This window comes from Coregonus lavaretus (assembly GCF_964263955.1).
Source record: "Coregonus lavaretus genome assembly, chromosome: 32".
Lineage (NCBI taxonomy): Eukaryota > Metazoa > Chordata > Actinopteri > Salmoniformes > Salmonidae > Coregonus > Coregonus lavaretus.
In genome coordinates this window covers 32,021,221-32,046,756 of record NC_140019.1, presented here as the reverse complement: position 1 = coordinate 32,046,756, position 25,536 = coordinate 32,021,221, and the positions used below count along the sequence as shown (strand labels likewise).

Sequence of the window (25,536 nt, the reverse complement as noted above, 5' to 3'; positions counted from 1 at the left end):
ATGGTATCCACAAGTTCATCTGAGTCTGGCAAGTAGATAAAGGGCCTCATTGCCAGAATCCCGAAGTATTCCTTTAAGTAGATTAGCCATATTATTTTATTAATGATAGTCAGATTCCCAGTCTTCCCCCATGCAAGCATGCACTGGCCAATTGTAGGAATTGCTCCCATGTAGTTGACTTTAGGACTAAAAGATCATCAGGCTTTCCATTGTGTAGTAGTGTGAGAATGTGTCTTTGATTCCTATGCCAACATTGCACAATACTGGACTATGAAAAGATAAACAATGTGCTCGACTCCACTTTATATCAACTTAAATCAGGTGCTGGATCCTGGTATATAATCCAAAGAACAGTAATGGGACAGCGCTCCGGTAAATAAACAGAAATTGACATACAGTATGAGCCCTTCTTCAGCGTGCAAGGCAATGGCAATCAATGTCACAACAACAAGACCTCACCGGTGGGCATAATTCTAAATTCCCAGTCAGTATTGGCCCAATCAAGAGATCCCAGCAGAGAGAGCTGTGGGGGAAACATGACAATCTAATAAAGATACATAGACACACAATACAATTACATTAAGATGCCATTACCAAAGGGTTTGGCCTATTGATAGCATACTACAAACAACAAGAAAAATAACATTCCTCATTAAGGCCTGCTGGGGCTATCCAATATGTCTCTCTTTGGAGAAGTAATTTATCCCTATCTCCTCCCCTACCTGGCCTTCACCAATTCAATGCCCATATAACGTAGGCCACTTAGTTCATGATTATGGCTGTTGAAATGTCTGGCAACACCTTTTAAGAAGTTGTAAAAATGACAAAAGGAACAGGTGTTTACTGATTATTTTTATGTTATATTCCCTCATACTAAGTCATGGTCCTGTTATGTCTGTTCCTCAGATTCAGCAGTTGGGAGAGGAGGATTGTCTGGTCCCTCAGCCTCGTGGGAGTCTACCCAAAGCCTGTGCAATAGGATTGACCACCGTGGTGACGACGGCCATCTTGGTTTTGGAGCCTGAGGGCTTCTTCAGACACGTTGCCGCAGCGATACTCATCCTGACTGTGGGGCCCTCGCTGCACGGAGTGTTTCTTCTCTCAGAGGAATGTCTGCATCATGCAATTACCAGGTGAGGCAACTTAACTTCCATACTCACAGTCATACTCATACTCACAAAACATGGTAGCCAAATAAATAGATTGATATTTACATGTTACCTGCCTCCCTCTCTACCTCTCTCTCTCTACCTCTCCCTCTCTCCTTCTCTCACCCATCTATTTACCCAGGTACCGTGGTAGGAGGCTGGGTCAGATGGTGACAGCCTGTGTGGGTGTGTGTACTCTCCTGGGTGTGGAGTTGGCAGTGCTGCTGTTTGGCCTGACCGAGCCCCAGCCCTGGAGGGACCAGTGGAGCATGGTGATCTTGGCCTGTGGCCTCTACCCTCTACTCAAAACCTTGGGAGTACTGGTGAGATAACAAGAGCCTGATCTGGAACTCTCACACACAGTATGAACCAACACAGTACCCTGTGTGTCTCCAGCAGGATGGGGGCGAATTCCATTTAAATTCCAGTAAATTCAGGAAGTACCCTGAAATTCCAATTCCAATTCCAATTATTTTCAATGCTTTACAATGAGGAAAATGTGGAATTGGTATTAGTTTTACTGTCTGAATTGACTTTGAATTGAAATGGAATTGACCCCAACCCTGCTCTCTAGGATGAGTTTTAATCATCAGTCTGGTGTGGATCTCCAAACCCTCTCCTTTATGCCACTAATAACATAGTTTAGCTTCCTAAAGCCAATGATACTGAACGAGACTGTAGCTTACATGCTGCTGTAAAATGCTGACTGTGTGGTAGTGTGATTCTTGATTGATTCTTGTGGTTTTTGATTGCTCATCGTGGTTGTGGTTTCAGTAAGTCCCCTGAAACCCCCCAAAAGGAGACCCAAACCTCCTTCCATTAGTTATCAGAAGTCACATTGACTTCAGTAGGCAGCAAATACAGCATTCAGCTTTAATCTTGTTGTGGTTAATTTCTTCAGAAAATCATGATTCCTGAAAATGTCAAAGGAAACTAGTTTTTTCTTCCCTAAATCACCACAGAGTGAACCTGGAAAGAGCCGTGTATCCAATGAGGTTTAAGACAATGTTCATGCAGTCTTAAGTCCCTGGGTAGGACCATTTAGGAACCCTGAGGTTTTCTGACACCCACACACAAACTCCCACACACAAAGCTCGGATAATATTCATAACAGTAATTCCGATCTTTTTATACCAGATTACCTGCATGTCTGTCTCTTGGCCTGTGAGTAATTCTGGTTATTTTCCGGTTGTTGTTTCTCTCTCCCATGTCCAGGGTCTGTCTGAAGTGGAGGTGTCAGAGATCTGTGAGAAGAAGAAGGTGAACGTGGCTCATGGCCTGGCTTGGTCTTTCCACCTGGGCTACCTCAACCTGGTTCTGCCTTGTTAGTAGACTACCATTAGCTCACACACACAAAGAAAATAATAACCTCTGGATTTGATGTTGATTAATCACAACGAACACAGTCAGAGAGAAGGCTGGACTTATCTTTACAGGGCCATTTATATAAGCGTTTTCTGTAGCCTAACAAAAGCTATATCATGTCAGCTGTGTGTATTTGTTTATCTGTGTTTCTGTGGTAGGGTTGGAGGGTTCTATCGCAGAATTCCGTGCCTTAATTATGGCAGGTCCGTTTGAGACCAGGGGTTCCAGAAAGCTCCTCATCCTCCTCCCTCTCAACGCCAACATCGCTCACAAGCTGGAGGACGAGGACACCAACATCTGTTTCCATGACAACCTCCCTAACACAGAGATCGACAGGGCAGGGATCAGGGGGCTTGTCTACAAACACAGTGTGTACAGCCTATTGGATGAGAACCGGTGTAGCTCAGTTGGTATTGCATGGTGTTTGCAACGCCAGGGTTGTGGGTTTGATTCCCACGGGGGGCCAGTATGAAAAAATTCTATAAAAATGTATACACTCACTAACTGTAAGTCGCTCTAGATATGAGCATCTGCTAAATATGTAAAATGATTACGTTATGGTCAGCCACCTTCTCAGACACTATCCCAAAGTGAAATGCATCACACTGGCACCACCATGTGGTCAAATTTGTGAATCAACAGTGAGTGATTAAGAAGCTCTGGAAAATACAAAAAGAATGTGGAAAAGCCCAACAGTTGCGCCGCTGTGGACAATCTATAAACCCGTTTGCAGATTTTTTTTGGTTGTTGCACGGAAACGCTTAATCTCAGTATTCCCTGTTTGTGTGTGTGTGTCTGTAGGTCCATCACTGTGTTGTGGAGTATGCCACCCCTCTGCTGACACTGTATAAGATGTCTCAGGAGAGCAGTGCAGGAGAGCAGCCCAGCGTCGTCCAGGGTATGGGAGGGAATGGCCGGCAGGGATGTAGCTCAGTTGGTAGAGCATGGCGTTTGCAACGCCAGGGTTGTGGGTTCGATTCCCACGGGGGGCCAGTATGAAAAAATAATGTATGCACTCACTAACTGTAAGTCGCTCTGGATAAGAGCGTCTGCTAAATGTCTAAAATGTAAATGTATTTTTACTTAAGTACTTTACACCACTGTATATGGGGCATATAACAATCTCAGCTCTGTAGATTATGCTGCGAAGAGACAGAATTACTAAATCATTTATTCTGGTACTGCCCCTATAACTGGTCACAGGTTCTGAAATGGTTAAAAAAACATTCACTTAAAATTAACCTTACAAATAGCAGTGTTGGGCGATTTGGAAAACCATAGTCAGTCAATAAATAATATAATAATACTCGTAGGAAAGGTTTTCATCTTTAGCTCACAATCTGTGGATACTATACGACTAGAAAGGTTCAAAATGTATGTAAAACATCACTGCACAATTAAAAAATATATGGCACATGGAAACCAAACGAGGGTGGTCTATGGTGATAGGTGGATTGGGCTGAGAGTGGCTGAGGGGTGGGATTAAAGAGTTTATGTTTGGTAATGTATTATTGTTATGTGATTGCTTTATATAAAAGTGCCATGTATGTAAAATGTGTATGTAAAATATGTATGCAAAATGTATATGTAAAATGTCTATGTAAAATGTATGTATATGTAGCAGAAAAGCTGTAAAAAACATACAAGATATGTGTCCTCCGAAGAGGGTGGTGGTGGATGGGTTAGTAAAAAAAAATAAAGGTAATGGTCCCGCGTTAGCGGAGACTTCATTCACAGGCAACGCTGCATATGTCTGCTCAATCGGATATTACCTTTCAATTTCTATAGCGCAATCTGCAACGCTTCAGCGATACAGACTGAATAGAGCCCATAGTCTAAACAGCAACACATTACCTGGTGATAGACCATGCCGGAGCTAGCAAGCAGGTGACTGAGACTGGGACTGGTCTGGGTGTTCTGGACTGACTTTGAGGAATAGATATAAGCAGTTTCAGAGTTTCTCAACCACTGAATATGCTTGGTGGATAGACCGTTGTGATAGAAATAGGGCACATCAGTGATACAGTGGGGGAAAAAAGTATTTAGTCAGCCACCAATTGTGCATGTTCTCCCACTTAAAAAGATGAGAGAGGCCTGTAATTTTCATCATAGGTACACGTCAACTATGACAGACACACTGAGCAAAAAAAATCCAGAAAATCACATTGTAGGATTTTTAATGAATTTATTTGCAAATTATGGTGGAAAATAAGTATTTGGTCACCTACAAACAAGCAAGATTTCTGGCTCTCATAGACCTGTAACTTCTTATTTAAGAGGCTCCTCTGTCCCCCACTCGTTATCAGTATAAAAGACACCTGTCCACTACCTCAAACAGTCACACTCCAAACTTCACTATGGCCAAGACCAAAGAGCTGTCAAAGGACACCAGAAACAAAATTGTAGACCTGCACCAGGCTGGGAAGACTGAATCTGCAATAGGTAAGCAGCTTGGTTTGAAGAAATGAACTGTGGGAGCAATTATTAGGAAATGGAAGACATACAAGACCACTGATAATCTCCCTCGATCTGGGGCTCCACGCAAGATCTCACCCCGTGGGGTCAAAATGATCACAAGAGCGGTGAGCAAAAATCCCAGAACCACACGGGGGGACCTAGTGAATGACCTACAGAGAGCTGGGACCAAAGTAACAAAGCCTACCATCAGTAACACACTACGCCGCCAGGGACTCAAATCCTGCAGTGCCAGACGTGTCCCCCTGCTTAAGCCAGTACATGTCCAGGCCCGTCTGAAGTTTGCTAGAGTGCATTTGGATGATCCAGAAGAGGATTGGGAGAATGTCATATGGTCAGATGAAACCAAAATATAACTTTTTGGTAAAAACTCAACTCGTCGTGTTTGGAGGACAAAGAATGCTGAGTTGCATCCAAAGAACACCATACCTACTGTGAAGCATGGGGGTGGAAACATCATGCTTTGGGGCTGTTTTTCTGCAAAGGGACCAGGACGACTGATCCGTGTAAAGGAAAGAATGAATGGGGCCATGTATCGTGAGATTTTGAGTGAAAACCTCCTTCCATCAGCAAGGGCATTGAAGATGAAACGTGGCTGGGTCTTTCAGCATGACAATGATCCCAAACACACCGCCCGGGCAACGAAGGAGTGGCTTCGTAAGAAGCATTTCAAGGTCCTGGAGTGGCCTAGCCAGTCTCCAGATCTCAACCCCATAGAAAATCTTTGGAGGGTGTTGAAAGTCCGTGTCGCCCAGCGACAGCCCCAAAACATCACTGCTCTAGAGGAGATCTGCATGGAGGAATGGGCCAAAATACCAGCAACAGTGTGTGAAAACCTTGTGAAGACTTACAGAAAACGTTTGACCTGTGTCATTGCCAACAAAAGGTATATAACAAAGATTTGAGAAACTTTTGTTATTGACCAAATACTTATTTTCCACCATAATTTGCAAATAAATTCATTAAAAATCCTACAATGTGATTTTCTGGATTTTTTTTTCTCATTTTGTCTGTCATAGTTGACATGTACCTATGATGAAAATTACAGGCCTCTCTCATCTTTTTAAGTGGGAGAACATGCACAATTGGTGGCTGACTAAATACTTTTTTCCCCCACCGAACATGGTAGAGTAGCATTTTATTAATTTACTTAATTAGGTAAATCAGCTGAGAACCTGTGAATACCTGTTCTCAATCTGATGAGGAAGCTGATATCTGTGAGCGAACACACACAAACATGGACGCACACACACAAACACATGGAAAATGCAAGCAGAGTGGCTGTCTGCATCAGCCAAGCTAGAAACAGTGGTAAGCCCCACAGACCAACACATTATGTAGTTTCCCTTCACTTCCATAGAAAAATAGTAAACACCCTCTTTCCTGTTCTGACGTCATAATGATAGCCAGATCCTCACATGATCTGGGCAGGGCTGAAGATGATAGGCTGGTGTACAGGTGGAGTCACAAAAGGGGAAAAGTCCCTTTCTGTGACTCATAACTGACCCATTTTTTATTTGATTTATTTCACCTTTATTTAACCAGGTAAGCCAGTTGAGAACAAGTTCTCATTTACAACTGCGACCTGGCCCATAACTGAACACTTTTACTGTCAGACTCCTTCCTGGGGCACAGGTCCAGCCATAGATTTTCAATAGGTCCAACATCTGAGCTTAAACATTGCACATATGTCTATATATAGTGCGAGACTTGTTTTTTAATTTCCAATACACACAAGGCCTGTGTGTTAAAGAGTGGCATGGTGAGAAAACATTGACACTTCCAGATACTCATTCATTTCATTCTGAAACACTTGTGTGAGTGTAGAAAGGGCCCAGGGGGAGAGGGAAACAGAAAGGGCCCAGGGGGAGAGGGAAACAGTAGGGCCCAGGGGGAGAGGGAAACAGAAAGGGCCCAGGGGGAGAGGGAAACAGAAAGGGCCCAGGGGAGAGGGAAACAGAAAGGGCCCAGGGGGAGAGGGAAACAGAAAGGGCCCAGGGGGAGAGGGAAACAGAAAGGGCCCATGGGGAGAGGGAAACAGAAAGGGCCCAGGGGGAGAAGGAAACAGAAAGGACCCAGGGGAGAGGGAAATAGAAAGGTCCCAGGGGGAGAGGGAAACAGAAGGGCCCAGGGGGAGAGGGAAACAGAAAGGGCCCAGGGGGAGAGGGAAACAGAAAGGGCCCAGGGGAGAGGGAAACAGAAAGGGCCCAGGGGGAGAGGGAAACAGAAAGGGCCCAGGGGGAGAGGGAAATAGAAAGGGCCCAGGGGGAGAGGGAAACAGAAGGGCCCAGGGGGAGAAGGAAACAGAAAGGGCCCAGGGGAGAGGGAAACAGAAAGGACTCAGGGGGAGAGGGAAACAGAAAGGGCCCAGGGGGAGAGGGAAACAGAAAGGGCCCAGGGGGAGAGGGAAACAGAAAGGGCCCATGGGGAGAGGGAAACAGAAAGGGCCCAGGGGGAGAAGGAAACAGAAAGGACCCAGGGGAGAGGGAAATAGAAAGGTCCCAGGGGGAGAAGGAAACAGAAAGGGCCCAGGGGGAGAAGGAAACAGAAAGGACCCAGGGGAGAGGGAAACAGAAAGGGCCCAGGGGGAGAGGGAAACAGAAAGGGCCCAGGGGGAGAGGGAAACAGAAAGGGCCCAGGGGGAGAAGGAAACAGAAAGGGCCCAGGGAGAGAGGGAAACAGAAAGGACCCAGGGGGAGAGGGAAACAGAAAGGGCCCAGGGGGAGAGGGAAACATAAGGGCCCAAGGGAGAGGGAAACAGAAAGGGCCCAGGGGGAGAGGGAAACAGAAAGGGCCCAGGGAGAGAGGGAAACATAAGGGCCCAAGGGAGAGGGAAACAGAAAGGGCCCAGGGGGAGAGGGAAACAGAAAGGGCCCAGGGAGAGAGGGAAACAGAAAGGACCCAGGGGGAGAGGGAAACAGAAAGGGCCCAGGGGGAGAGGGAAACATAAGGGCCCAAGGGAGAGGGAAACAGAAAGGGCCCAGGGGGAGAGGGAAACAGAAAGGGCCCAGGGAGAGAGGGAAACAGAAAGGACCCAGGGGGAGAGGGAAACAGAAAGGGCCCAGGGGGAGAGGGAAACATAAGGGCCCAAGGGAGAGGGAAACAGAAAGGGCCCAGGGGGAGAGGGAAACAGAAAGGTCCCAGGGGGAGAGGGAAACTGAAGGGCCCAGGGGCAGAGGGAAACAGAATGGGCCCAGGGGGAGAGGGAAACAGAAAGGAGAGCAGGAAGGAAGTCTCCAAGGTTCAGGGGAAATCCACTTCCTGCCTGGTCAGTGAGTTTCAGGCCATGTGATGTGATATACCTGTGACTCAGCCCAGGTAAGGCTTGTGTTTAGCTGGGCTGGCCTTGTCTAGACTGCAAGCACAGGCAGGGAACAGAACAGTGAGTGTTTTCCAGTGTATTCCAGAACCTACAGGTGACATATTTATGAAAGGATTAATCAAATGGGAATCAAGACAACCATCGACAATATCCAATAAATCATGTTTAGGGGGCTATTGAACGAAAGCCTACCTTTTTAGGCCTAAATTAGCTATCCATAATTCTGTAATCAGTTGAAAAGACATTATGAGATCAGAAAAATAAATGTATGTTTAGAACAAAATAAAACAATTTGTTCTAAATATGAGTAAATGTTTATTTTGATTTTCTTGATAACCTAACAATAAACCTGCTTAATAACATTAATTGCACAGAAGACAGAATACTGGATAAAACAGGTCATAGTCAGTTTTGAGTAGCTAGCCAGTGCAATGTCTAGGCATGTTGCGTGAGGCTGATTCAATCTCTTCCAGCAGTTGCTCGCGGTCGCGCTGCTATGGTAACCAAGGAGGCGGTCCCACACTTGAGCAAGCTCAGCTGATGCAACCAAGGATGACTATTTAAACACCGTGAGAGCTCCAGCGACTTCAATCAACTGACTTCTACATGGAGAGAATAGGACGAAAACGTGTATCACTGAGTGGAGTGTTGGAGATAGAGATACAATCACAATGGTCTATACCCCGGCTTTGGTCCTCGGACATGGAATTCCGATTGCGTCTGAAGAGGATAACGTTGTCGAACTGATGAGAAAGTTTATCGATCAAATCACATCGAGCGATAAAAAATATGTGCGTCGAGGCAACATTGAAAGTCCCGAATTCATCAAGGAAATAAACTCAAGTAAGTCTCTGTTCTGAAATCTAAGTATGTATTTCATCAGATAGATGTACTGTATTAAATAATGGCTTTTGATAACCATGCGATTTAATTTTGGTGAATTGTATAGCCCTTTTGACAAACTTTGTAGAGGACCACAATGGAAACAAGTATTTTAACTCTTTAATCCTCGGCATTTTGGGATATGTATCTGTTGCCTGGTGTAACATTATGTATTTTAAATGGTCAAATAAAATGACCATTCCAAGGGGCCACAGTAGCCTGCCTTGATACAATGTAGCTGATGCAGCCAGATAGTCTAGTGTAACAGACTGCTCATGACTGTATCAACTGATGGTCTGTTATAAAAAGTTAATTGAACTGAGCTCTCTCCTCTAGTTTAAAGTGGCTGATCCATTGTCTTATTTGTACTATCAATGTGAAAAAAATAAAAAAAATAACAATGTTACTGAGTATGTAATATTCTAAACCTATAGTGCAACATTTGTTTAGGACTAATCATCAAAATAAGGACATTTTTAAGATGGTTTGAAATGTAATGTTGCAATGTTCTTGAATAGGCTAAATAACTTAGTAAGTAGGTCAAATAGTAGTCTTAGCATATATAACTCCTGCCATATCAAATGTATGCAATACTAAAGTATAGGCCGTGCTGTGCAACTTCAACTCATGGTTCATCAGCAATATTGATATTAACACACCATTCTCTTTTCCAGGTATGGACTCTGAAACAACTCTTGACTGTGAGAGAATACTCCAGCAGGACATGACCAGGCAGATAGTGCGTTGTCTCTCTGAAGCTAAAGAATCGAGTCTGCGGTGCCGAATACTGCTGCTTCCCTGCCCGCTGACTGCCAAAGTTGCCCTGGATGTGGTGCGCTCCTCAGCGGGAGAGCCGTGCGGGCTCCGCGGGGCCTTCATACAGGTCTATTTGGAGACAAAACCGGGCCAACCACTGCAGACGCTGGGAACTATAACACCCGACCCAACTGTCACTCCTACCTTCGAGCTGTCCGTCGTGTTCAAGCTGGACAAAGACTGTTGGCCGCCTCTCAAGCACATATTCGTTACCGACAAGGTGTTGAAACTACGACCCCAATACCGGATGGTCAAGAAGAAATTGTATTCCTCCGCGAGCCCTGTCATACATGAGTTTTGCTGAGACAATTTCTTATCAGGAATCAACATGTGGCCTATAATTCTCTACATTCCAGTTAGGAGAAAAAGCTGTTGCACCACTTATTTATTTTTTCCCCCCAGTGTACTAAATGTATGTTAGTGTACACTACTGTATTGGAGAGTTGACATTCTAATGAAAGTTTTGCACTGGAACATCACTGGAGAACAGTCAGTTCAATTGTGAAAAGGAAAAATTATTTTGTATCGTTTAAAAAGGAAGGAATGGTTACCCTATATGTTTTGTATGGCTGAAATTTGAGTTGACATAGAAAAGAGCACAGAATGCATGTTACCTTGCTGGTTATAGCAGGGGGTGAAATGTGTTGCCAAGTATGGTACAATCTAACTCCCCCATAGTTTTTGTTTTGTTTTGTTACACATTTGTTGTTAGAAAACAATTGCTTGATTGTCTTACTTTTGTAAAACCTCATGCTGGATGTGAAAGCAAGATGGTGTTGCCCCTTACCCTGTGTCTGACGGTTTCAGTATTGTTAAACTGAGAAATGTGAAATAAATGTTTTTGCACAGTATTCTTTTCAGTGTTGCCATACTCTTTAAATCATAACAGCTGTCAGAATCACCAATACCCTAAGAACTGAAGGGCTCAACTTAGGTCTGTCAAAGTTAAACTGACATTTCCATTGTTTGCAATTTTCTTACTCTTTAATAAACAGTTGAACAACAAAACACACTGAAATGAAAAACAAACTGTACATGAAGTTCAACACTCGGGTACTACTTTTTTGTACTCCCACTAACATACAGTAGACACTCATCATGATTCCTTGCAGGATATTTTGCAGTTGGCTACATCCTAAAACACAATGGGGCCCCAAGTCAGCCAGTCACTAGTACTTTAGTTTTACTGCAGTGGTAAAACAGATTGTCCTCCAGGGCTGCAGTGTCTGCTGGTTACCAGTGGCAACTGTCAATCGGGAACATAATTATGTCTGATATCTAGTGTACTGGCTTCAAATGCAAATCATAGACTTAAGTTAGTTAAACTGTACACAACGATAAATCAGAAATGGCCTGGAGAGGAGAATACCAGAGGACTGCAGCCCTATCTCTGACACAGACAGCGAACCGAAAACTCTGATTAAACTCAAACAACCGACTTCACAGAACAGTAACAACTCCACCAAACATTCTCTTGGTTAAATCGTCCAATCCCTACATCAAGTCTCTTTGAACCTCTGGCCTGTTGGCACCCTGACTTTTGACTCCGGTTATTTCTTCATCTTCATGTCTGCTTCAATAGCACAGCGGCGCCCTCTGGTGCCCCCGTCCTGCAGGGAAGAGAGGTTGGGTGAGGTTAGAGGTGAAAGGTCAGTCCGACACCAGGTTGGAAACCCAGCGATGGCTCCTGGATGGCCCGTTTAAAACAAGATGATCTCTGCTGCCCGCCAGATGAAATGGAAAAAAAAAAAAGATTATAGGACGGAAAAACGGAAGAAATAAAAACTATGGACTAGAAGAGACATGCAAAGAAAGAAGTTGAAGACAACCACTGGATACATTAAAAAAAGGCATATGGCGATAAATGAACAAACGCACGCACACACACAACCAGGATGGGTCCATTTAAGAATCAAATACCGAAGGTCAAAAACTTGGTGACGGTTGTGTTTGTTAATATGAGAGGTGAGTGTATGCATTTTGAATGTTTTACTATAGTCAGTGTGAGTAGCAAACTGGTGTTTTATGCGTTTGTGAGTGTGAGATGTGTGTGACGGAGAAACAGAGCGTGCGCTTGGCTTGATCTGGTGAGTTGTGACCTTCGACCTGAATACTTACAAAGAGAGAGAGAAGGAAAGCGGGAGAAGCCATTGGGACACTGTCCTGTAGGAGGACAAACAGTTAGTGAGAAAAGAGACCCACACACACACAGTGACATTTACCCCTTGTACACACTGTCACACTTACGCTCCGCACACACACACCCAGAGTAAACAACACAAACAAGTACAGTCAGACAAACAAGACAACATTGTACAAACAGTAAGACAGACACAGCAGACAGACAGTAGTAATGGAGAGGGGAGACAGTAGACAGACAGTAGTAATGGAGAGGGGAGCCAGTAGACAGACAGTAGTAATGGAGAGGGGAGCCAGTAGACAGACAGTAGTAATGGAGAGGGGAGACCGTAGACAGACAGTAGTAATGGAGAGGGGAGACAGTAGACAGACAGTAGTAATGGAGAGGGGAGACCGTAGACAGACAGTAGTAATAGAGAGGGGAGACAGACAGACAGACAGTAGTAATAGAGAGGGGAGACAGACAGTAGACAGACAGTAGTAATAGAGAGGGGAGACAGACAGACAGACAGAGTAGTAAGAGAGGGGAGACAAACAGTAGACAGACAGTAGTAATAGAGAGGGGAGAGATAGTAGACAGACAGACAATAGTAATGGAGAGGGGAGACCGTAGACAGACAGTAGTAATGGAGAGGGGAGACAGACAGTAGACAGACATACAGTAGTAATGGAGAGGGGAGACCGTAGACAGACAGTAGTAACGGAGAGGGGAGACAGTAGACAGACAGTAGTAACGGAGAGGGGAGACCGTAGACAGACAGTAGTAACGGAGAGGGGAGACAGTAGACAGACAGACAGACAGTAGTAACGGAGAGGGGAGACCGTAGACAGACAGTAGTAACGGAGAGGGGAGACAGTAGACAGACAGACAGACAGTAGTAACGGAGAGGGGAGACAGACAGTAGACAGACAGTAGTAATGGAGAGGGGAGACAGACAGTAGACAGACAGACAGTAGTAATGGAGAGGAGAGAGACAGTAGACAGACAGATAGACAGACAGTAGTAATGGAGAGGGGAGACAGACAGAGGCTCCATGCTCCTACAGAGGAAGTGTAATGGCGGGGAGGTAGGAGAGAGGCAAGATAAGATTATTGGGGCATGAGATGGGTACACAGTCTGTCTGGCATCAATTGTATATGTCTTGACTCGTTGGTGTCAATGCTGGACTCGGAGGTGTGTGTGTGTGTGTGTGTGTGTGTGTCTAGTCTAGCCTTACCTTCTCCACTGGCTCCCCTGGCTTGCGGCCCCCCTCGCGGCCTCTGAGGCTCTTGGTGGAGATGGAGGACTCCGAGGTCTGCATGATGAGCTGAGTGGCCAGGAACTGCTGCACGTGTTCTAGAACGTCCCTCTGCATCTCCAGGGCCATGTGGAACACATCGTGGTCAGAGCTGTTGTACATCACCGCGTTCTGGAACATCAGCATGATGTCACGCTGGAACTCCGCTGTCGTACGGATCTGACCCGCCTCGATGCTCTTCTTGATGGCCGACAGGTCCATGGGTCTGGAGGGGGAGGGAGGGAAAGGGTGTGTGGATGTGTGAGGGAGGAGTGTGTGTGTGTGTTTTACAGGGGATGGTTAGTATGTACTTACATTGTTTATATATATTTTATTTTCATATGCACATAACATATAATAACACAATCTGTTTGCTCTTATAGAACTCTCACCTGTGTACAATGCTGTGGTAACCAGGGGCGATGTCATCAGACACAGACTGGAGGAACACACTGGCGTACCTGTCATAGGTAACAACAACAGATCAGGCAAACTACACAGTGCCTCAGACATATTGGCTGTTATTGGGCACATGGCTAAGAGCTGACCTGTGATTGGCTGCTGCTCTCCACACCAGCATGATGGCTTTCTTCCAGATCTTCTGAGCCTGAACGGCCTCCTGATCCTCCCCACATATCGAACTGAGAGAGAGAGAGAGACAGGAGGGTGAGTGAGTGAGTGATAGAGGGCGAGAGAGGTCAATGGAGAGAGACAGGTATGATTGTGATGACAGTGCACAAAAGTCCACAAGACAGCTTACTACAGAGAAACCACCCCTCATCTTGGGGAGAGGTCAAAAAGCATTCTTTAGGGTCGAGTTGACTTGCATTATTCAGGCTTGTGATGGCATGTTCAGGTTAAGAGTTGCCATAGATACAAGGACCAGGGTTGGACACTTACAACTGAGAAGAGGCGGGGCTGCTGGCTAGTGAATCAGCTGTGGTGTAGCGTTGGGAGGAGGGGCCATAGCCATCCTCGCTCTCACTGGCTGCCGGTTCTACTTCTGATAGGTAGGGCCCCTCCCCCTCCCCCTCTCCACACTCCTTCATCTCCATTCCTTCATCAGGATCCCCGTCGCTCCCTCCATCCTCATCCTTCACTTCCTACACAAAGATACACAAGGAGAGATGATAATTCAACTGCACCTGTTAGAGGTATGTGTGTGTGTGTTACTGAAAAGAGGACAATTACCTTGGACTCTTTCCCTGATCCAGAGCTGTCTTCTGAGTCTAGGCAGGGTGTGTTTGGTTCCGGCTGGGTCCACTCCTCATTCTCAGTCTTCACAGCTGTGCTCAGGCTTCCTTCCACCTCGAGAACTCCCTCCTCTGTGACCTCACTTCCTGCCAGGCTGTCGTCAGCGGCAACAGAAGGAGCAACGTCTGTCCCCACTGTTTCTAATCCCTCACAGTCCTTCCCCTCCTTGGCTTCCCCCCTTCCACTCTCTGTCTCTGGCTCCAGGCCCCCAGGGTTAGCTCCCGCCCCAACCCCGCCCTGAAGCCCCTGTGTGGGGTCAGACTGAACCGTGGGCCCAGGCTCTGAGGCCTTCAAGTCATGGGCCTCCCAGGGGCCTGAGAGGGAGTGGCCGGCAGAAACAGCCTCCTCACAGAGAGAGAGAGCAGCCTCCACTGCTGCAGCATCTAGAGCCTCCACAGAGTCATCCACCTGAGAAATACACACAGAGAGAGAGAGAGAGAGAGAGAGAGAGAGAGAGAGGACTGTGATGAGTGCGCACAAACAAGACCGCTTACTACAGAGATATCTAGGTCAAAAGCTGCATCCCACCCCCCACGCACACACACTATGTACCTTCTCCTCTATGATGGTGATGAGGTCTTCCACTGTCTTCAGGTCCAGCTCGTCTTCCATGTAGGAAACAGCTACCAGGTCCTCCTCCACTAGCCCCACCTCCTTCACTAGCTCCACCTCCTCACCCAGCTCTGCCTTCACCACCTCTGAGCCTGCCTCTCCGACTGAACACACAAAAGAAAGAAAGAAAGAAAGAAAGAAAGAAAGAAAGAAAGAAAGAAAGAAAGAAAGAAAGAAAGAAAGAAAGAAAGAAAGAAAGAAAGAAAGAAAGAAAGAAAGAAAGAAAGAAAGAAAGAAAGAAAGAAAGAAAGAAAGAAAGAAAGAAAGAAAAGAAGCACGTGTCACCACAAATAGTACACTGGTCTCACTGGGAGTAGATATCAGATGCGTGTTCCTCTTCACATAGATATTCCTTCCCTTTTCTAGAGGGAAGAGAGAGACAGCTGGGTTTAGAGAGAAACACTGAGACAGTGTGGGAGGGAGGGACAAAAAGATGAGGGACAGTTTTAACCTGTGTTGGGTGGGGCAGGGCTGGCCTGGGCAGTGGGGACACTGTTTCCATTGGACACAACAAAGTAAATCTAATAAAAGGACACAGCCACACACTTTGCTTCTAACACATTTAAAGCACAGAAGCACCCACCAGCACATATAGCACTCAACTTAGCATCCTAAAATACACATCAAGGCAAACACATAACATCCAGCCAGCTAGCAAGCAGTGTTACATCACGGTTGCCGTAGTTACCTGAGCTGGCGACCTCAAGGCCTGCTGGGATAGTAAGGGTTGTAGTGGGAAGTCCTCCATTAGCCAGTCCTGCAGCAGCAACATCCCCCTCCACCACCTGACACAGATATATTACATCATCAACACACAATATCCCTGATTCAACTGTTTGAAGCAGCTTGGTACAGATGTAGGATCTTAATTTGACCTATATGGTCACAACAATAGAATTCTGTAGCAACAGGATTTGAATGTTCAGTCCATAATGTTGCTTGATCTGTGGTTAGCCTATTAGCTGGCCAAAAGTAGGCTACATGAAAAGTGCAATACTGTTAAAGGGGCAATTCGCAGTTGCTCCCCCGCCACTGTTTCGGTAAAAAGCTGAGGGATGGGGCTGGAGAAATGTAACCACTCTAAACTGCATAGACAGTGCTATGGATGCAAGGACTGACCATCCATGATGTCAAAATTATAGTTTGAACCACATTTTTAGTCTATAATAGTGTTTGTTTACATTTACATTGTTTAAAAACATTGGAGTAAAACAAGCTTCTATTTGGGGTTCTGATGGGGTACGACAGTTGAACTAAGCTCATGAGGCATTTAGAAGTTAGATTCTTCAAGAATCAATGGGTATATAATTATTAATTTATAAGTCAAAAAATGTATGCAGCAACTGCTGATTGCCGCTTTAATATAACCATGTGTTAGTGTGGGTTTTCAGTGAATTTATGTAAATCACAAAGCTCATCTGCATTTCCTGCGGTGCATGAAAATTCTAATTTTTTACATTTACATTTTAGTCATTTAGCAGACGCTCTTATCCAGAGCGACTTACAGTTAGTGAATACACATATACATATATATATATATATATATATTTTTTAAATTTTTATATACTGGCCCCCCGTGGGAAACGAACCCACAACCCTGGCGTTACAAACGCCATGCTCTATCAACTGAGCTACATCCCTGCCGGCCATTCCCTCCCCTACCCTGGACGACGCTGGCCAATTGTGCGCCGCCCATGAGTCTCCCGGTCGCGGCCGGCTGCGACAGAGCCTGGATTCGAACCAGGATCTCTAGTGGCACAGTTAGCACTGCGATGCAGTGCCTTAGACCACTGCGCCACTCAGGAGTATACAGCAATTGAGTGATACAATTAAGACAGGAATTTCCAACACCAGTAGCTTGTGAAGTCAAACTTAATCTGAACCCTCTCCCTTAAACATATCCACCCAATATAACTCAATAATTTCATCCCTTATTACCGCAAATCATCAGTTAATTTTTTTATCCCTCTCAACTTTCTCTGTTGTGTATTTCTCACCAGTCTGGGGCTAGCAGAGATCAGGCTTCCTTTCTTCAGCAGCTCTGAGAGGAGAGGGGAGGGAGGTGGTGTGGACTTCTGACTGAGGAGCCTCTTCTGTGGGGAGTCGTCAACCAGAGACCCCAGGCTTCCCTCCTTAGGCCCCACCATTGGAGCATCCGACGATGGTAGAAACACAGCCACCCCCTGGGCCTACGTGGCCAGATTGGGGGGAAAAAAACATTCACTGACTACTCCTCCATTTAATAGACCACAGCACTTCAATTGTATTCCTTCCAATACTGATCAGTCTTTGACCCATTTCATGCACGCTGATGGAAGTGCAAGGCAGAGCTTGAATACAGAATACGCAAGTCACTTGTCATTTGCTAGCAACACACACGTCAACAAGGGACAACTGTTGAAGACAAAAAGCTAAACAAAATAACAAAGCACGCGTATGATGACCAGTACTTGGGTCATTCCCTTACCATAGTGGTGCCAGAGGGCTCCTCTGCCTGGGGCATGGCTGTGTCTGTTGGGGGTGTGGGGGTGTCTGTCTGTGCCTCCATGCTCGTGGGACTGGCACCCAGAGGGGAGCGTACAGTGACACTGGGCACCCGCTTGGGCGTGTTCTTAACCGCTTGGCGAGCTGAGACCAGAGAGAGGAGGGGTTACTATTAACAGTAGTTCCTGAGCCTAATCATTGGTCCAATCAGTGGTGCCCAAACATTTGGATTATTATTATTAGGCCAAAGCTTACCCTGATAGGCTGTCTCTGTGGCCTTCCTCTTAAGATCTGCCTCGTCCTCATCCTGCTTCTTTTTCCTGCCAAACAAAACCATTTTAAACACAATCGTCACTGCTAAATCTGGTACAGAAAGTACACTATGAATCACAATGTAGTGCATACAACAAATAAACACACTGTTGGACCGACAGACATGCAGACACAAACCGAGAGACAGACAGGTGGACAGACAGGCATGCAGTCATACACTAAGAGACAGACAGGTGGACAGACAGACAGACCAGTTTCTTACTGTGATACGTCTGTCCACAGCTCCTCCAGCCGGGAGTCCAGATGTCCGGTCTGGATCAGATCCACCTCCTTCTTCAGCTTCCTGTTAGAGCAGGAAGTAGAGTTCACATTGTCATCTACAATGGCTTTGAACACAGACACTGGCTATGCATTGAGAGCGATGGGTTTAACGTGTGAGAGTGGGAGTGTGTGTGTGTAATGTGAGAGAGATAGCAAGATCGAGAGCGAAACAGAAAGACAGCGTGAGAGGTTGAATGGGTGTGTGAGCGAGAGTGCCCATGTGTATTGACCTGTATTTGTCCTGTGTGTCTCTCAGTAGTTTCTTCAGCTCTTCTATCCTCTCCGCAGTGAGTCTTCGGACGATCACATCCTCAATGGTCTCCACCACCTCACCCTTCTCCCCACGCTTACGCCTGAAACAGCACCGTGCATCAGACACATGATTACACTCTGTGGGAACCGCTCTGATGACAGCTGGAGTGCTGACTACGCAACAGAATACTCCAATAAAGTGTGTGTGTTTGTGTACTCACTTTGGAGCCTCTGTGGCCTCCAGCAGCTCAGAGTACTGAGAGGCACAGTGCTGTGGGGGTCAGAGACACAGACAGCAAGTTAGATACACTATATATACAAAAGTATGTGGACACCCCTTCAAAATAGTGGATTCGGCTATTTCAGCCACACCCGTTGCTGACAGGTGTATCAAATTGAGCACACAGCCATGCAACCTCCATAGACAAACATTGGCAGTAGAATGGCCTCACTGAAGAGCTCAGTGAATTTCAAAGTGGTTTGTCAAATTTCTGCCCTGCTAGAGCTGCCCCGGTCAACTGTAAGTGTTGTTATTGTGAATTGGAAACGTCTAGGAGCAACAACAGCTCAGCTGCGAAGTGGTAGGCCACACAAGCTCACAGATAATGACAGCCGAGTGCGTAAAAATCGCCTGTCCTCGGTTGCAACACTCACTACTTAGTTCCAAACTGCCTCTGGAAGCAAAATCAGCACAAGAACTGTTCATCGGGAGCTTCATGAAATGGGTTTCCATGGCCGAGCAGCCGCACACAAGCCTAAGATCACCATGTGCAATGCCAAGCGTCGGCTGGAGTGCTGTAAAGCTTCCCGCCATTGGACTCTGGAGTAGTAGAAAAGCGTTCTCTGGCGTGATTAATCACGCTGCACTATCTGGCAGTCCGACGGACAAATCTGGGTTTGGCGGATGCCAGGAGAACGCTACCTGCCGAATGCATAGTGCCAACTGTAAAGTTTGGTGGAAGAAGAATAATGGTCTGGGGCTGTTTTTCATGGTTCGGGCTAGGCCCCTTAGTTCCAGTAAAGGGAAATCTTAATGCTACAGCATAAAATGACATTCTAGACAATTCTGTTTTAGCATGACAATGCCCCCGTGCACAAAGCGAGGTCCATACAGAAATGGTTTGTCGAGATCAGTGTGGAAGAACTTGACTGGTGTGGAAGAACTTGACTGGCCTGCACAGAGCCCGACCTCAACCCCATCGAACACCTTTGGGATGAATTGGAACGCCGACTGCGAGCCAGGCCTAATCGCCCAACCTCACTAATGCTCTCGTGGCTGAAAGGAAGAACGTCCCCACAGCAATGTTCTAACATCTAGTGGAAAGCCTTCCCAGAAGAGTGGAGGCTGTTATAGCAGCAAAGGGGGGACCAACTCCATATTAATGCCAATGATTTTGGAATGAGATGTTCGACGAGCAGGTGTCCACATACTGTATATATAGTAGCTGACCTTTTATCCTTGTTCATCATGACAGAGATTAATTGTTGTGTCACAGCGTGACTGTCTCTTACCTTCTGAGAAAACCAGTCTGCTGGGCGGCCTTGCTCTGAGAAAGGCTTGATGGCTCTGCTGACCGACACCCTGAAAGGTAGGAGGACAATCAAGTAGTGTACAAAAAATGACCATGTAGAACAGTTTACTATGCACACTAGAGAAATAAAAACATGTAGATGCAGACAGAGTGAAAGACTGGGGAAAACGTTGGTAGTGTGTGTTTCTTTACCAGTTTTGGTCTCCGCTCCTCATAACAGAGGAGGCTAGGCATAGTTTCTCCCTCAATGACCACGGTTCCGTCGGGCCAGCGGAAAGCATCTTGTGTTCTACACATAAAGACAGAGATAAGGAAATTATGAAGTTTGGAAGAGGTAGGTTAGCAATTGCCCATTCATAGACGCTAACTACCTTTAGCTCCTATTGAAGATAGTATCTTCTGGCAGGGGGAGTTTTGTTAATGGGATAAATCCAACCCAAACCACTAATTCCTATGATTAACAGTGTTAAATAACACTAATATGTGAAAACAATTTTTGTGAACAAATGTTTCATTTTGTCGTTATGACAAGGTTGGTAGAAACGTGAAAAACGTTTTGGGAAATATGTTGCAGCTCAAGTCTACTACAAAACCCACAATGCAATGCGCTCTCTTTGGGCTGGCTGGCTAGCTAGCTAGAAAACCTAGCTACACACAACAATATCAAAGTCAATATCAGCATGTGGAGTAGCTAGCTAGCTATAAAGTCGGCTAAACAAACTGCACTATCAATTTAGGAGTCTCTCACAAGAGTTCAATTTGCAGTTCGTCTCTGCCCAGAGCACATTTCTTTCACACAGAGATACTTTTGAGGAGATGGGAAACTCTATTAGAAATCGTATTAACGGCCATTGTGTACTCCTTCAAGGAGTGAATGGGAATCAATCTTGCGCTAGCTCAAAAACCGAACATTAGCATGAATTCCGCGAACAAGAAGTACAACATTGTAAATATTTTCCAAAATGTGAGATAATTAACGTGTTCCCTGTAATATCGTATAGCTTTGGAATCGTGACATTACGTACTTTCGAGGAAAATAGGCAGGTACCCTGACTTTGAGAAGGGATTGTGTGACGATTAGCTTAGCAACCGCGTGAAGCAGCATGACAACGTGAATACGATGGGTCGACAGTCAGGTGGGTGGGGCGTTGCTCCATTTATTGCCCAATGGGATACCTATCTCATCCTTTCTGTAATATCTTTGTTTCCCACAAACACAGAAACAGAGTTGAATAATTTGGTACACTGTCTAGATTGAGCACATCTAAGTGAAATATATACTTTGTCACGACGATATAAACAGATGGATGTGTTCTAGACAAGTATGCCCATATCATGTACTGGCTGATTTGGCGATCTGGAGTGCAGGTAATTGTTTTAAAAGAGTTATGAAAATGTGAGCGTGTTATCCCCTATCTCCAGTGACGAGATTTATGTAGCTATGACGCGGTCCTACACGATTTCCGGACCACTTAAAAGTTAAAACATGGGGATTTATGTTTATTTGACCCACTGATAGAACATACAGTGCCTTCAGAAAGTATTCAGCCCCGTGACTTTTTCCACATTTTGTTGTGTTGCAGCCTGAATTTAAAATGGATTAAATTGAGATTTTGTGTCACTGGCCTACAAATAATACCCCATAATGTCAAAGTGGAATTACGTTTTTAGAAATGTTTACAAATTAATAAAAAATGAAAAGCTGAAATGTCTTGGGTCAACAAGCATTCTACCCCTTTGTTACGGCAAGCCTAACGTTCAGGAGTAATAATTTGCTTAACAAGTCACATAAGTTGCATGGACTCACTGTGTGCAATAATAATGTTTTAACATTATTTTTGAATGACTACCTCATTATTTTTTTAGCATGGTGAAGTCATTAATTACACTTTGGATTGTGTATCAATACAAAGATGCAGGCGTCCTTCCTAACTTAGTTGCCGGAGAGGAAGGAAACCGCTCAGGGATTTCACCATGAGGCCAATGGTGACTTTAAAGAGTTTAATGGCTGTGATAGAAGAAAACTGAGGATGGACCAACAACACTGTAGTTAATCCACAATACTAACCTAAATGAAAGTGAAAAGAAGGAAGCCTGCACAGAATAGGCACTAAAGTAAAACTGCTAAAAATGTGGCAAAGAAATTCACTTGGTGTCCTGAATACAAAGCGTTATGTTTGGGGCAAATCCAACAAAACACGCCACTGAGTACCACTCTTCATATTTTCAAGCATGGTGGTGGCTGTATCATGTTATGGGTATGCTTGTCATCGGCAAGGACTAGGGAGTTTTTAAAATAAAAATAAATAAATAGAGCTAAGCACAGGCAAAATCTTAGAGGAAAATCTTCATTCAGTCTGCTTTCCAAAAGACACTGGGAAACAAATTCACCTTTCAGCAGGACAATAACCTAAAACACAAGGCCAAAAATACATTGGAGTTGCTTACCAAGACAACATTGAATGTTCTTGAGTGGCCTAGTTACAGTTTTGACTTAAATCTGCTTGAAAATCTATGGCAAGACTTGAAAATGGCTGTGATCAACAACACATTTGACAGAGCTTGAAGATTTGTCTAAAGAATAATGTGCAAATATTGTACAATCCAGGTGTGCAAAGCTCTTAGTGACGTACCCAGAAAGACTCACAGCTGTAATCACTGCCAAAGGTGATTCTAACATGTATTGACTCAGGGGGTTGAATACTTATGTAATCAAGATATTAGTGTTTAATTTTTCATAAATGTTATACAAATGTTCAAATTTTTCTTCCACTTTGACAGAGTATTTTGTGCAGATCATTGACAAAAAATGGCAATGAAATCAATTTCAATCCCACCTTGTAACACAACAAAATGTGGAAAAAGTCAAATGGGTGTGAATATTTTCTGAAGGCACTGTTAGCTTTCACCAAATTGACAGGAGTTTCATGATTTTTATTTCTGGGGGTGGATTATCCCTTTAAGAGCCCAGACGCTTGCTCTAAACGTTAACACGCATCGCTTGTGGTACGGCTTTGGAAACATAAGGAACGTATCTTTCATATCGGCGATAAATAATTTTCTAAAAACAAAAGGTTAAATTACAACACACCTTTATATTATTAGGGTTCCCACACTGCCATAGTTCCATGTTACAGCAAACAGATGGAAGACTGTCGACTACCTGTGCTAATTATCTATCTGCCTCTACAAACGGAAGACAGACGCCACCAACGTGTTGTCACTGAAAAATACTGTCGACTGCAACTGTGTTAAAACAGTGTGTATTTTCAAATGATTTAGATGTGATATGAAAGTAGAGGGATTTATGTTTCTAGAACTGTACCGCAATTGAGAATCAATTCATGTTCATGTTCAGACTGAGCCTCCTGGCTCTTAACAAAACTTACCCCTACAGAAGACCCCTTGGGCAAATGACTTATGTGTAATGTAATCGAACTGAGAGTCATGATCAAGAGCTACGTCTACCCCTAAGTCCAGGTTGGACGTTTAGACGGAGTATTTGGCTGCCAGAGCCATTTCGCCTCTAAACAGAACATGTAAGGTCCTTGGACTACAAGGAGTAACGTTAGGCTCCTTTAGTCCATTATTAGGCTAGCAATAGAGAGAAAGATAGATTTGACAGGTCGCTGCGAAGGGGGAACCAAACTTAGGTCAGAGCGCAAATCTAGGCTAGCTAGTTAGCTAAACACCGGCTACACAGCCAGCAAGCTACAATCTTGTTGTTAATGCAAAGAAGGGTTCGAGCTAGCTAGCTAGAAAGCATAACATCACCACTTAGCTGGCTATGTAATCTAACCCAATAATTGTTTTTGTTGTTTACCATATTCGGTTAGGAAGGTGCGTGCTCTGTAGCTAGGAACAGATTGTTAGTTAGCAATTTAGCTAGCTTGCCAGGCGCTCGCCGCTAACTAGACGAATATAATGTATAAAGCCAGCTAGCTACGAACATATTGTACATTACATTTGAAATGTAAGTATACGTTGTAGCTACATTTGCAAGCTAGCAAACAATAACAAATAATACTCACTCCCGACTCCACTCGCCATTTCTTTGTTTCTTTATGGACAGGGCCTCGCCACTAAACTTCCGCCGGAATCATTTCAATGTAGGACAGGCGCGGACGATGACATTCCAATAATTCATGTACACTGTCTTTCAGTACGGGGGATTAGCTCAAATGGTAGAGCGCTCGCTTAGCATGCGAGAGGTAGCGGGATCGATGCCCGCATCCTCCATTCTTTGAATTTAATGTGATCAAATAAGCTTTCTAAAGTAGTATGATAAATTCCCTTTGCTTCTGTGTTATGTTAGAAATGGATGTTGCTGTAACTGTACTTTTGGATACGTTATATGGGCCGACACTGTAACGTTTGTGACCTTTTTTGCCCATCATGTCCAAATCATCCTAAAGTACAGTATCTACAATTAATTGTGTAGCTCAACAAAGTCACTTATAAATGATTTGGACATGATGCACAGAAAATGCTAATATACTGTATATAAAACATTAGCATTTGGAAGCAGTGCCAGGGAAACTGATATGGACTACTTACAGGATAAGGAAACCAATATGTCATTTTGTAATATGGGTGAACTATCCCTTTAAAACATTAATCACGGGATAACTTTTAACAAAGTTAATAAAGTTGACTCAGTTTATTACAATAAACATTATAAGACAGTTTATTCCCTCAGAAGTTGATACAGTGTACATAAAACATTAGTTACATTACAACTTGTAATAGAGTTGTAATAAAGTTTAATATTTTATTGTTGTTGTTGTTTGTCTTTAATTGTTTGTCGCCATCACTAGCACATTAGAGGCTGCTGCTGCCTATTGAAATCACTGACCACTTTAAGAAATGGAACACTAGTCACTTTAATAATGTTTACATATCTTGCCAGGTGTAGCTCAGTTGGTAGAGCATGGCGCTTGCAACGCCAGGGTTGTGGGTTCTTTCCCACGGGGGGCCAGGATGAAAACATTTATTCACTCACTAACTGTAAGTCGCTCTGGATAAGAGCGTCTGCTAAATGACAAAAATGTAAATATACTGTATTCTGTTCTATAATATTCTAATATATCTTAGTCTATGCCGCTCTGTCATTGCTTGTCCATATATGTATATATTCTTAAATTCCATTCCTTACTAGATTTGTGTGTTTTGGGTATATGTTGTGAAATTGTTAGATATTACTTGTTAGATATTACTGCACTGTCGGAGCTAGAAGCACAAGCATTTCACTACACCCGCAATAACATCTGCTAAACGCGTGTATGTGACAAATACAATTTGATTTGATTCTTTATTATAATAATGTTTATTCCCTCAGAGCAAATCATGTTACAGGAGAGGAGGGGACCTACTATGAACGACTG

The 25,536-nt window shown here is 44.5% G+C and overlaps 3 protein-coding genes across 4 annotated transcripts; 2 read left to right on the top strand and 1 right to left on the bottom strand.

Moving 5' to 3' along the window:
* Positions 1-677: 677 nt before the first annotated feature.
* On the top strand, positions 678-8,851 carry LOC311107242 (stimulator of interferon genes protein-like; the record flags this gene model as incomplete). The annotated part of the gene is made up of 7 exons (XM_084149726.1): positions 678-695; positions 907-1,133; positions 1,291-1,471; positions 2,364-2,472; positions 2,672-2,919; positions 3,315-3,411; positions 8,787-8,851. 7 exons carry the CDS (start codon positions 678-680, stop codon positions 8,849-8,851), a joined length of 945 nt encoding a protein of 314 aa, XP_084005852.1.
* Positions 8,852-8,934: 83 nt separating this feature from the next.
* On the top strand, positions 8,935-10,737 carry LOC311107827 (DNA damage-inducible transcript 4-like protein). The gene is made up of 2 exons (XM_084150391.1): positions 8,935-9,153; positions 9,867-10,737. The coding sequence occupies exons 1-2, from the start codon at positions 8,982-8,984 to the stop codon at positions 10,310-10,312; spliced, it is 618 nt and encodes a 205-aa protein (XP_084006517.1). The 5' UTR covers positions 8,935-8,981; the 3' UTR covers positions 10,313-10,737.
* A 106-nt stretch (positions 10,738-10,843) lies between these two features.
* On the bottom strand, positions 10,844-24,245 carry LOC311107825 (bromodomain-containing protein 8-like). Of its 2 annotated transcripts, none has more exons than XM_084150388.1 (17): positions 24,184-24,245; positions 20,345-20,441; positions 20,133-20,202; positions 18,842-18,891; positions 18,599-18,721; positions 18,310-18,390; positions 18,030-18,094; positions 17,758-17,918; positions 17,288-17,479; positions 15,979-16,075; positions 15,231-15,394; positions 14,616-15,086; positions 14,325-14,527; positions 13,973-14,065; positions 13,817-13,885; positions 13,365-13,650; positions 10,844-11,618 (listed from the first exon to the last, which is right to left on the bottom strand). In XM_084150388.1, the coding sequence occupies exons 1-17, from the start codon at positions 24,200-24,202 to the stop codon at positions 11,559-11,561; spliced, it is 2,301 nt and encodes a 766-aa protein (XP_084006514.1). In that variant the 5' UTR covers positions 24,203-24,245; the 3' UTR covers positions 10,844-11,558. The 2 variants fall into 2 exon arrangements, with proteins under 2 accessions (XP_084006514.1, XP_084006515.1); XM_084150389.1 differs by lacking the exon at positions 24,184-24,245 and adding an exon at positions 23,244-23,346.
* Positions 24,246-25,536: the final 1,291 nt, after the last annotated feature.